Raw genomic sequence first — 12234 nt, 5'->3', positions numbered from 1 at the left:
TTGAAATGCGTGCACTGAGCTGCAAAAAACCGATTAACAACAATTTCGAAAAAAAGAACCCAAGATCTTTCGGTAAGTAGTTCTTAAAAAGGTATTCAGCGTGTTCCGATCTATAGGAAAACCGTGAATATGCGGGATCGCTGATAGCATAAAGTCACGTGTGATTTGCTTGAATTTTCCTGATTGTTACTCTTTGCAATGTCTTGATCTACTGAAACTGTTAAACACCTCGCCATCATTTTGCCATTAGCGATAAAAATTTAGGCTCGTTGTTTAATTGCTTACTAAAGATTGAGCCTGAATTCCAAGAGTGAAGGCAATGTTCCAAGTAAGTATTTATGGTCTCAGACTCCATTAAAGCACAATACCTTAGGTATTTCTCGACCCTCTTATAAACTAAAACGTTTCAAAATGTAGTTTGACGTAATTTCATGCTCTGAAGCGGCTAACTAAAATCGTCTCAAACATTTTTGATAGCACCAAATAATTTGAGTGAATTTAAAATCGTAATAATGACAGCTACGGTGATAGTGTCAGATTAGTTCGGAGCTTTCTATATACAAACGCGATGCCAAAAATCTAATAAACGAATTTTCTGGGAAAGAAAAAAACTCATTATCGATTGTTTAGTTATGATACAACAAGCTGGGTTTATCCTGATAAATATACATTTCAGTCACATCAGACCGAGATGTGACGCCTCACTTTGAAAGTTTACCCACACGTCGCGCTTTCCATGTGCTTTTCTCTGTTTGTTGTCCTACGTACGTAGGAACCTTCGCAGTTTTCCCCAAGGTTAGTGAAGTTGCGTTGATTTGTTCGAGGTATCTCTTTCTAAAATGGCTAAAGGTACTTATCTGAACACGAGAAAGCTGTGTATTGCGGTATATTTTCTCCGAAACTGCGACGGGGGGTAACATACCGATTTGTGATCTGTCAAGTCAGGCGATCCAACTTCTCTGTGGGAATAAAGTTGCAAGGCTCGACCGTGATAGCTCGAATAAATCAACACAACTTCACTAACCTTGGGAAAGACAGCGAAGATTCCAACGTACTGTAGCGCAACAAACGACGAAAATGAAATGGAAATGCACACCGCTCAAGGAATTTCATTGCACGCAAGCTTTATTAATTGATGTACATGTCAGGTCATATTTGGAAATGAAGTTCAATGTACTGTTATTATTTTTTTCTATAGTTGTACATAGTACTTAACCTTACTAAACGATGCCCCTTTTAGAGTAATGTGACATTTGATGCCAACAAATGGCACACAAGTTAGACAATACTCCGAAAAATACACAATTCGGCAAACCCTGCAAGGGAAGTGACATAAGTATGCGCTCCTGTCAAAGGAATGCTTTTCAAGCAGTCTAGTGCATAGGAATCCGGATTTTAATAAACAATCGGGAATCTCGATGTAAAAAGAATTGAGTTTCTCATTTTTATTAACCTATTTGAATAACCAAATTTATAGGATGGAGTTTTAATAGGAACTACAATCGGAAGTTCAAATCTCTGCCATACCCCAAAAATGTCTTGTTCCCAGCAACACACCCCATCGACAAATCTCTAGAGTACCCCATTCCTTCCCCCGGGTATCGAACGCACTTTGCTAATCTCTGACAGGGAGAACCATTTTAAACCGTTGGTAGGGCTAAAAAATCAGGCCAATTCAAACAAACGTTTAGGTTACTGTCAAATAGTAAATCCATATTCTATCCATATCAACTGGAGCCCTAGAAAATAAATCCCAGCAATAAAAATGGGTAGGGCCATAGCTCTACCAGCCTCTCCCCCTCCGCGGTCTCTGTCTGACTACGACTAGTTTATGTTTTAGGTTCGGCACAGGAGGAGAACGCCGTATGTTCCGTATGAATCAAAGCGCCGCTTATACGTCGCAAAGCAGGTGCGACAGACCCGGCTGAATTTGAACGTTGTTTGCCTCTCCAAACCTAACCTGCCAAGCAAAAGTGATTCGAACGCCGCTCCTCTAGTATACTTAACTCATAAGTTAGGTTCGGCAAATGAATAGAACAGCATTTGGAACGGGCCTTTGAGTCCAGAACAGAAAACCCCGACAAAGTGCGTTTTCAGAGTGGAACCTGTGTGGACGCGGCCTTCAAAATCTATATACATTTGATTGAGGACGGCAACTTCGTTCCCAGGCTCTCTCTCCTCTGGGTTGCGGCTGGTTACGTGACCGCCTGTGACACAAACCTTTCCACCAGGGTAGAGTCAACGAATAATTTTTGTCGATCTCAACTGAAGCGAAAGAAAGGCGATCGCTGGTCATCGCCAAATTAACCACACACGGGCAAATACATCTTTAAAATTCTCCAGTCCTATATTAAGCTTCACAAAGGTCAAACGAAATATATTTATATATACTGATCCAGCGTATTGAAGAATCACTCTGATTTCAATTCAAGCCAGTCGAACTACTAAGAAGTAAAACTGTTTCGCTGTTTCATGTTGCCTGAATTGACCTCACGGCACATTATTCGCCATATAAAGCGGTGTTTTATTTAGCAGTTTGCAAAATATAATTCTTGACTATGCCAAGAAACCGTGTTTAAACATCTGCCTACATATAAACTTACATAAATCTGATGCAGATGAAATATAAGTGCGGGCTAAGAGCAGTTTTCAATTGAGTGTCGTAAAACCAAAACCAAAGTAATCACTCTAACCAGTCACAAAGGACACAGACAATCCAGTGAACCAATCAGAACTTGAAGGAATAACATGCAGCAGACGCAAAGCGCGGGAAAACGAGTGCGAGTGAGTTACAATTGGTTTTACTTCTGATTGGATGAAATGTGGCGCGATTTTTTTAAGCCAATCGTGTAGCGTGGTGATACAAAACCAATTACTTTTCGACATTCAAATGAAAACCGTTCAATGTCAACAAAACTGTAAATCATTTTTTATTGCTGTAAATCAAATGCAAGTCAAACTACTAGGCTAATCGGCCGTCTGACAGAAATGCTTTTAACATAAAAAATACCAGTAAATATATGAAAGTTCATATGTTTGAACTGCGGAGAATGATATGAAGATATGATTGATCATCGCAGTTACGCACACAAGTTGTTGCAGTTGTGAAATTAAAGCCTGAAAAAAAAAAACTATTGGAATCCACATAGAAAAATTGGGGTAGCCGCGCATTTTTTCGAGATAATTAGCCCTGATTCTCAACAAAACTGCTGACATCAGCATTTTTCTGAAAATGAAGAAAAGGATCTTTTTTACAGATGTCCTTAGAATTCGCCTTTACATACAGAAAAGCAAACACATTTAAAAAGATCTTTAAACTACATGGCAAATGGTAACATAAAAACCATTTGTGGTATGTTTTAATAACAAAATCGTTGCAGCAGCGCTTTTAGTGTCTCTGACAGCCTTCCTCTGGTTCAGCTAAAATACAGTCTAAATACCTTTTGCTCACAACCAGAAACTAATTACGTGTTGAATAGTCTTGCCACTTCCATTTCATAACATAAAACGTATGGTAAATTCAATCCACATTTCTCTGGTCCTTCTATCTGGAACAATTTGGATGAAGAGATAAAAAGTTTATCTCTGCGTTTATTTAAACAAACCTTAACTAAGCAATTTCTAGGTTCTTATGCTTAATGCTAGCTTAGTATTTTTCTTTAAGTTACTATCGCTCTTAATTAAACAATGCTCTGTCTATAACTGGTACTGTTACTACTTATATTTCTTTTTATATTTATATCTATATTTTTTCCTTTCTATTTCTTCTTTTCTTTTTTTTTCCTACAACCGATTTAAAGCATAATAATTCTTGTAACTACTCAGCTCGTTTATTTCTCACTATTTTGAGTACTTTTTTGCTTATTTAAGTTTAATGTATTCTTTTGCTGTATGATATTCTCTGTATTAAGCAAAATAAAATGGTTGTTGTTGTTGTTGTTGTTGTAGGGGTAACCACGCGCTTTTTTGAAAACATTTACGGTGCCCGTTACATTTTTTCCTGTCACCTCCCCAGTAAGTAAGACATTTGTGTATCTCGCATTTGTTTTGCGCGCGCACTACACCATCTGCAGGTACATGTTTACAGTTGCATTTCAGTATAATTTACAACAGATAACAGCTAGGTTTTAAGCTGGAAGACGTAAACAGTTAGTGGTTGTATTAGCGATGTGCTGCTATTCTGGTGCTCCTGGTTTAAGTACAGGTTCCTTAAACTTGATTTGGTCACAGTAGGAAAATTTTGCTTTCACTTTAGTCGTGTCTTTGATAGCGTAGTTGATTGCGTCAATAGAGACCTTACGCAACAGGACGGTTCGATGTGGACGGCGACCTCAGATCGCGCGAGGACTGGGCTGAGCACGCGAGCAATGATGTTGCCGTCCTAAACGTAAACAAACCTTACGCAACACAACACGACATGGAGATGACTTGAAGCTAAAATGGCTACATTTAGGGAAGCAAGAGAAGCACTTTTACTCGCTAATGACCTGAATTTGATTGATGACGAAGAACTACTGTTGCTTTACGATGTGAACACTTCGAAGAACCTCGAAATCCCGTACTGGAAATACGACAAATTTGATCTTGACAGTCTTTCCGACGACGAGTGCAAAAGCGAATTTCGCTTTTTGAAACATGACATATACGCTTTAGTCGATGTGTTTAATCTTCCGGACAAAATCACTTGCCCAAATCGTTTTTCCGTGTACAGCGATGAAGCACTGTGTATGCTTTTACGTCGATTTGCGTATCCGTGTAGATACGAAGACCTTGTACCGCGTTTCGGAAGACCTGTTCCCCAGTTGAGCATGGTGGTGGGAGAAGCGATGGATTTGCTTCATGTGCAGTTTGGACGTTTACTCTCACGTCTGAACCAACCGTGGCTGTCTCAAGCACAACTGGCTCAATTCTCTGAAGCAATATACCGGAAAGGAGCGGCCCTTGACAACTGTTGGGGATTTATAGATGGGACGGTTCGACCAGTCTGTAGGCCTGGCGAAAATCAAAGAGTACTTTACAATGGGCACAAAAGAGTCCACGCAATTAAGTTTCAGAGTGTTGTTGCGCCCAATGGACTTATCGCAAACCTTTTTGGTCCCGTCGAGGGAAGAAGACACGACAGTGGGATGTTGGCGATGTCTGGCCTTCTACCGATGTTAGAAAACCACTGTGTTTCCCCAACTGGCCAACCACTCTGTGTGTATGGGGACCCTGCATACCCACTGAGAGTCCACCTTCAGGGACCATTTAAAGGCAATGCCTTAACACCGCAGCAGCAACAATATAATTTGTCCATGAGTAAAGTAAGAACAGCTGTGGAGTGGGTATTTGGAGACATTTTGCAATACTTTACTTTTTTAGATTTTAAAAGGGATCTCAAAGTTGGACTCAGTGCCGTAGGCAAAATGTATATTATTTGTGCCTTATTAAGAAATGCCCACTCATGTCTTTATGGGTCAAATACTTCCTCGTTCTTTGGTGTCGAACCGCCTTCATTACAGGGTTACTTTATTTAAGATATTATTTTTAATCAATCAGTACCTGGGGACTCCCATATGAAATTGATTGGAATGCTTGTCATCTCACTTGCATGTACAGTAGGGTGCAAGTCTTGGATGTTGTCTCAATTGGTGATAAACCACAAATATTTTCAGCTATTTTTTAGGATTGCAAACAAAGATCAAATTAAGTTCAAGCAACATCCGGATTTGTCTTCTTTAAGGGCATGGTTTATTACAGACAAGCAGCCTTATTCCTTTCATATGGGAGTTACCCAGGAGAGTTACCCCCTGGTCATCAGTAAAAAAGAAAGTCTGTATACGAGCCTAGTGGCCCATCAGGCCGGAGCTGATCTCGGTTTCTGTAGCATGAAGGGACTAGGAGTATTTCTACTCCCCCCCGGATGGGATGCTAGTCCATCGCAGGGTTACCCCCAAGCGGTAAATTCGCCGATACCCATTTATACACCTGGGTGGAGAGAGGCTCTACGAGAGTAAAGTATCTTGCCCAAGAACACAACACAGTGCCCCAGCCAGGGCTTCAACCCGGACTGCCCAATCTGGAGTCCAGCACACTAACCATTAGGCCACTGCGCCTCCCACCCTGGCCATTAGTTAAGCTTAATACATGTCAGTTTGAAGAATTTTTAAGCCATGCTGATTGTAGGCTTTACAAAATGAAGCATCCATTCTATTTGTTTTGAGGAAGTTTATGGACTGGGGGCACAACTGAGTTATGTCAAAAACTTAAATGTTCTCAGGTTTTCCTGTAATTTAATTGCAAAACATTGGTGTTTCATTTTTTTTGCTGTCAGATTTGTGGGTTTAGTCTTTTCAAGAAATAACAAATGTAACAAACTGGAATTTCAAATCGTTTACCAGGCATTTCTTTTCTTATTTCATTGTTTGAGGAAAAGTTGTACAAGGTTGCTGCTGTGGGAGTTAAGTTTTTGCACCCCCCCTTCCCCCTTCTGATAATGTTCATATGAAGTAATGGCATAATTAATTGCAGAGTGTTCTTAGAACCATAGTTGATTATGAAATGGCTTTGCTGTTTCGTTAAATGCTGCGATGTAACAGTGAAATGAGCATCAAAAAAGTTTGATATTCAACTTGTCTTAAATTTCAGTGTGGCAAGACTATGGTTTGCCAGATTGAGAGTACCCCAGACACTCAGCCCCTTCCCCTGTATGTAGAGAAGGTTTTTCTGAACCTAAATTCTTACTTAAAGGGTATTTAATTCCCTTAGTTTTTTTTAACTTTTCCCCTATTGGAAAAGTTTAATTGACAACATGATGAAGGTTTTTATAAGGAAATATATATTTTATTGTATAAATATGTGTTAAATAATGATCACAATGTTCAGAAGCCTTTTATGTGTATGAATGACTAAAAATTATGAAGGTGAACTTGTTCTTAAAGAATATTTGAAGTTTAAAGAAAACACCAGTCTAATGTCTAAATCCGTAAAAAAAATTGTTACAATAGAGGATGAAGACACATTCAAAGCATTGTACAATATAACTTTTTAAACCTTCAAATTATTAATATTAATTAAATAACTGATTCACATTTCAACAGACATTCATGTTTGTGGTTCAATCAAATCATAAAACAATTGCATGATATGAACCAATAAAAATGTGTACCCAAAACAAACCTTATCCATGTCTTAAATTATACACTTATTTATTAATTTTTTCAATAAGTGTCATGAGAAGTTGATTTTGAAGCTGCTGCTGCTGCTGTTGTAATTGCATTTGCTGCTGCTGCTGTTGTTGCTGTTGCTGTAGTTGTTGTTGCATGAACTGAAACATCTGTAGTTGTGCAGATTGTTCATCTTTCTTAACTTCCAGTTCTCCTTTCCTCAGGTCAAATTCCTTTTCAGCCTTTTCTCTCAAGTACACAAGGGTTTCCGACCCTGATGCTCTCTTTCTGGGTGTTACTTCACCGTCCTCAGCCTTTCTTTTCTTGGTCTCTCCAAGTTTCTCCATGGAACGCTTCCTCATCTCTTCTGCTTTTTTTCTGTCATTTTCTTTATTTTTCTCGCCCTGTTCTGAATTCTCACAAGCCTCCCTGTCGCTCTCCTCAAATCTCTCAATAATCTGGTCAAGCAGCTTGTCCGTTTCTGACATCTCGGGTGAAATTCCACTCGCACTTTCCTCTTCTGCCATTCTCTTCTTAAATTTCTTGGCCAACAGGGCATACCTGTCTCTCACAGCTCTTTTGTGTCCAAGTCGATTTCCAAATGCTTCAGTGGCATTCAACCTTTCTGTGATATCTTCCCATATCTTTCCTCTCTCCCTTGTTGAAGCCTTGTACTGGTAAGGTTCGGACACAACTATTTCTTGCAATAGAAGTAGATCACATTCTGTTTTCCACTCCATCTTTCTGTTCTAGGTTATGAAGAAACAAACATGTTGAAATTCTTGGTTTTTAATTATATAAAATGAAGATAAGAGGTTGATTACTTCACATGCAACGGTCTTTGGGATCAGAATTTCTTTTGCGAAAGGCACACTGCATTATTTTTGAAGAGGATTGAAGTACAGCATGTTGGCCTTATAATTCCGGACACTTTTTGCAATAACCACAATATCTTACCTCAACAGAGCACTAACAGAGTTATAGCAAGGGGGGTCCTGGGGTGCCCATGACCCCCTTTTGTGAGATATTTTTTTCAGTAAACAACAAGCAAACCTTTTTATCCAGGTGGCGAAAAGTGTGAATCCGAAGAATCGACATGCCATAAATTTTTTCTAGTGCTAGGTAGTTATATACTCCATTTTCAGGAGTGAACATCTGCAGTGGACTATGTAAGTACCCTGGGCGTGACATAGTGTGACCCCAAATCCTAGCATTACGCCCCTGATTAACGAGCGGAAATTTACTCACAATGTAGCTTTCACTGCTGGTAAGTAAGTCATGAAGTTTTATCGCCTAAACCTGCTTGGTTTCTTAGTAATTACGGAAAAAGTTGGCCAAATTCGGTGCCCTAATATTTCTGACGATCGATTCGCTTCGAGATAAATACTCCCTTTTTCTTGGAATTATTCTTTTCGATCATTGCAAAATACGTCTAATAAAGTCAAATGAAAAAAGATTCACTTAAAAAGTTACCTATTTTCCGAAGCTTAAAGCATTTTCTTTCGATTTTAGCGAAGAAGTCATCAGTGTAATTCGACGTGCGATACGAATCACATTAGAAAACTTTTACATACCTCGACAAAAACTTGAATCTTTCTGTCTAAACGGAGCCCAACTCAGCCACGAAACGAAATAATGAAAGCAGACTAATCAACAAGTCTTCGAAACGTATCGTTCAGATTTCTTTTTATCTTTACTACGAAATACAGAATCGTAAGAGTGGAAGTGTCCGTAAATAGGGCAACATACTGTACAAATGTAATTTATATTTCAAAGTTGGTTTACAACAAATAAAAATATATCCCGCACTTACACTGCTGAAAACAACTCTCAAAGGCAGAAAAAGATTAGTTTACACCAGAATTGTAATTCGGACGATAAAGATGAAACAGAAACTGCCATAAAACTGTAAAATTACAGAGAAATAACTTAGAAAGAAGGAGAATTAAATTTTCACAAATAAGCCAGTCTGAGCACTTCGTCATGCGTTTACAAGTAGGCTTCATTTTCGTTTTAAAAAAAGTTATTTCCATATATACAAAGGCTGGTAACTAAAAAGGTAGACTGTTTCTATCGTTCAATCCAAAAAATTAAAGGTTAAGATGAAAATAAATGGATTAAAATACTCACGTTTTCCTCAGAACTTCAAACTCCTTGTTTTCACGTCGTGAACGCTAAGAGGACGGCAGTGATAAACCGGAAATGGCGTCAAATAGCTTACGAAGCAAGCAGTCACGCACGTCACACAATGAAATTTTGCCGTCCTCTCCTTGAGCCGTCCTGTTGCGTAAGGTCTCTAATGTCGACCCCAGCGCGCGCGTGGCGCTTAAACCATGGCTTGCGTGATGCGCAGAACGTGTGCGCACTAACAAAATGACGCGTGTAGTTTTAACAGCGTAGTTGTTTTGTTCTGTTTGTTTGTTTGTTTGTCCGTATTAACCCTGATGAAAACTGCATTAGGCAGTTGAAATCTCGCTGTGGTGCAAATAATTACTGATAGAATATATTCAGGAGAAAGAGAAGATTTGCAGGTAAAGAGTATCAATTATTGCAATGCTTTTCTTCTGTATATTTTTCTGCAAATGTCTTTTACTTTTTCTTTCGCCATCAAGCCGACGATGCAAGTGTGTTTTGTCAAAGAAAATCCTTGCTGTAAAGAAATTTGAAAAGTTTAACTTGCAGGACAATCCAACTGCATAAGTAAAAACACATACCTGTATCTATTGAAAGCTAAAACGATCGTAGTACAGACCGCGGAGTTAGACCGCATGCACGAACTAGTTTCGAGTTTAATTTGAAAACTTCCGACAGAATTACGATAATCGGGTTCTGCTTTTGGTGCTTTGTAAAAATCACTAAAGGCTGGTTTTCACTAGCGACGGTCTGTAGTCGGAGTCGTAATTAGAAGTGTTGAGTGATACGATCAAGTGAAAATCAAACCAACCGAGTCGGAAGCAGAAACCGGTTCGACTTAGGAATCTGTCGCTTAAGATCTAGTGAGAACTAGAGGGTGTGTGGAAAACCCGAATAGCGAATAGCGAATAGCGAATAGCGAATATTCCCGAATAGTGCGAATAGTCTCGAATAATGCGAAAAGTGGCGAATAGTGACGAATAGTCGTCAATAGTCACCGCTTTAGATCTAATATCCTGTGTTAATTGATAATCCAAATAAGCAACAGAATTTCGGTGAATTTATTACCTTTTCTTCTCCGGACTCAGGCTTGTAAGCTGTCCATCGCCGACATAAGAAAAACAGAAAACACAAGGATAACCTAATAAAGACGTATTTACGCTTTTGCAGCGGTTAAAACAGAAGAAATTGCGTTTAGAAATACCTTTTGTCCTGATAATTAAAGCGTCTGTGCTTTCTAGCGGAAACTGAATCCCATCTAAGGTGCTACGAGGTTAACTGCGAGATACTGGTTACCCTATCTGCCACTATTTGCCACTATTTGCCACTATTTGCCACTATTCGCCACTATTCGAGACTGTTTGCCACTATTCGCACTATTCGTACTATTCTCTGTTCGCTATTCGGAACTATTCGCTGTTCGTTATTCGCGACTATTCGCTATTCGCTATTCGGGTTTTCCAGACACCCAGAACTAGATTGTTTAACCTCTTCCCTCGAGTTCTCTCTCTACCTCGAGAAAGTGCCCTGGCTACGGCTGGTCACGTGTCTGCTAGATTTTAGCAGATTTCAAAGATATGATTGACGGGAGGAGCTGAAAAGTTAAAGTTTGTCTCCACCGAGCTCACCTATTTAGACCAGTAGGGAGTGGAATTTGTAACCTTCCCGTTGTGGATCGGCAAAACTGACAATAACGGCACTGGCACATTCGATATAGGAGTTCAATGCGTTCAATGTTCGGCTAAAAAGTTAGCTCTGCATTTAGCTGAATTTTTCCTGTCGATAGTTGGACGGTTTTTGGAATTTGTGGCGGCGAAAAATTTTGGCAAAGAAATTGGAAATGGCGACCACAACAGTAAATGGACCACGCGGTGAATTTTATTTTATTTCCCATTCGGCAAAATCACAACGAAGGTAACTATTTACTCATTCGTTAAAAGTCAAATACGTCGGATGTTCGCCTACAAAGGTAGTTTTGAATTTGAATGAATTACTAACATCGACAGTTTGACGGGCATTCGATTTTCTTGCGGCGAAAAAAATTTACGAAGAACTTGACATCAACAACCACTGCGTGCTGAATAAGTTCTTCGATCGGAAAAATCACAACGGAGGGATTGATGCATTCGTTTAGAGTTTGATATGTCCAGTGTTTGGCCAAGAGACTAGCTTTGAATTTGATTGAATTAATCCAATCGAAAGTTTGACGGTCATTCGATTCTCTTGCAGTGAAACATTTTATGAAGAACTTGACAACAACGACATCGGCTACGCGTTTGTAAAATCCAACAGCTTTCGTTTTAAAACTGTTAGCGGTAAGTCCAATTTTCGGTCAAGAGACTAGCTTATCGTTTAGTTGAATATATCTCATCGATAATCTGACGCTTATTTAATTATTTTGCTTTAAAAACTGATCAAACTAATCCGAAAAAGGCTGTTGACGGTTATTTAAAAAAGCAGTAAAAAATAAGCAAAGTTCCCTCGCAATCAACATCTCAAACTCCTGTGGCGGAACTAGGGGAGGGTCCTCCCCCTTCCCTTATTTCGGGTAAAATAAAGAACAAATCACAGAAGGAAGAAAAGCCGCCAGGGCAAGCAAAACAAAACCAACCTCCTCCTCCTCCCCCACCCCCTGCCCCCCCCCCCCCCTCACCCCCTTAGCTCAAGGTCTAGATCCACCTCTGTACTCATAGTCACAGAAATTCAGATAGAGACGAAGCACTGGTCAGGCAGGATCTCTGACAACAAGTTGACAAGTCGAAGTTGTAACTTAACAGATTTAATCACTCGAAGTAGAGCGTGCTTTTTTCATACGGTAATAAAAAGCCCCAAAATATCTTGTTTATAACCTTGAAAAGAAAAACAGTTCGACTAATCACAACCTTAATCTTAAGTATTTCTGAGCTATACCGTATAGGAAAAAATATTTTATAAAAGACTGTTCGAGAATGAGATG

The 12234-nt window shown here is 39.3% G+C and overlaps 2 protein-coding genes across 3 annotated transcripts; one reads left to right on the top strand and one right to left on the bottom strand.

Annotated features, from left to right (window-relative positions):
- The first annotated feature begins 4289 nt into the window (after positions 1 to 4289).
- On the top strand, positions 4290 to 5811 carry LOC149116199 (uncharacterized). Its single transcript, XM_089282158.1, has one exon. It carries the CDS (start codon positions 4440 to 4442, stop codon positions 5514 to 5516), a length of 1077 nt encoding a protein of 358 aa, XP_089138284.1. The 5' UTR covers positions 4290 to 4439; the 3' UTR covers positions 5517 to 5811.
- A 989-nt stretch (positions 5812 to 6800) lies between these two features.
- Positions 6801 to 9438, bottom strand: LOC149116198 (uncharacterized). 2 transcript variants are annotated; one of them, XM_089282156.1, is made up of 2 exons: positions 9276 to 9438; positions 6801 to 7894 (listed from the first exon to the last, which is right to left on the bottom strand). In XM_089282156.1, the coding sequence occupies exon 2, from the start codon at positions 7883 to 7885 to the stop codon at positions 7184 to 7186; it is 702 nt and encodes a 233-aa protein (XP_089138282.1). In that variant the 5' UTR covers positions 7886 to 7894; positions 9276 to 9438; the 3' UTR covers positions 6801 to 7183. The 2 variants fall into 2 exon arrangements, with proteins under 2 accessions (XP_089138282.1, XP_089138283.1); XM_089282157.1 differs by having other exon boundaries at positions 6801 to 7889.
- Between the last annotated feature and the right edge of the window lie 2796 nt (positions 9439 to 12234).

The sequence above is a fragment of the Orbicella faveolata genome, unplaced genomic scaffold, assembly GCF_042242905.1.
Source record: "Orbicella faveolata isolate gen_17 unplaced genomic scaffold, um_ofav_v1 contig_12, whole genome shotgun sequence".
In the NCBI taxonomy this organism is placed as follows: Eukaryota; Metazoa; Cnidaria; class Anthozoa; order Scleractinia; family Merulinidae; genus Orbicella; species Orbicella faveolata.
Note: the sequence above shows the minus strand (reverse complement) of the source record. Positions and strands in the feature narration are given on the sequence as shown.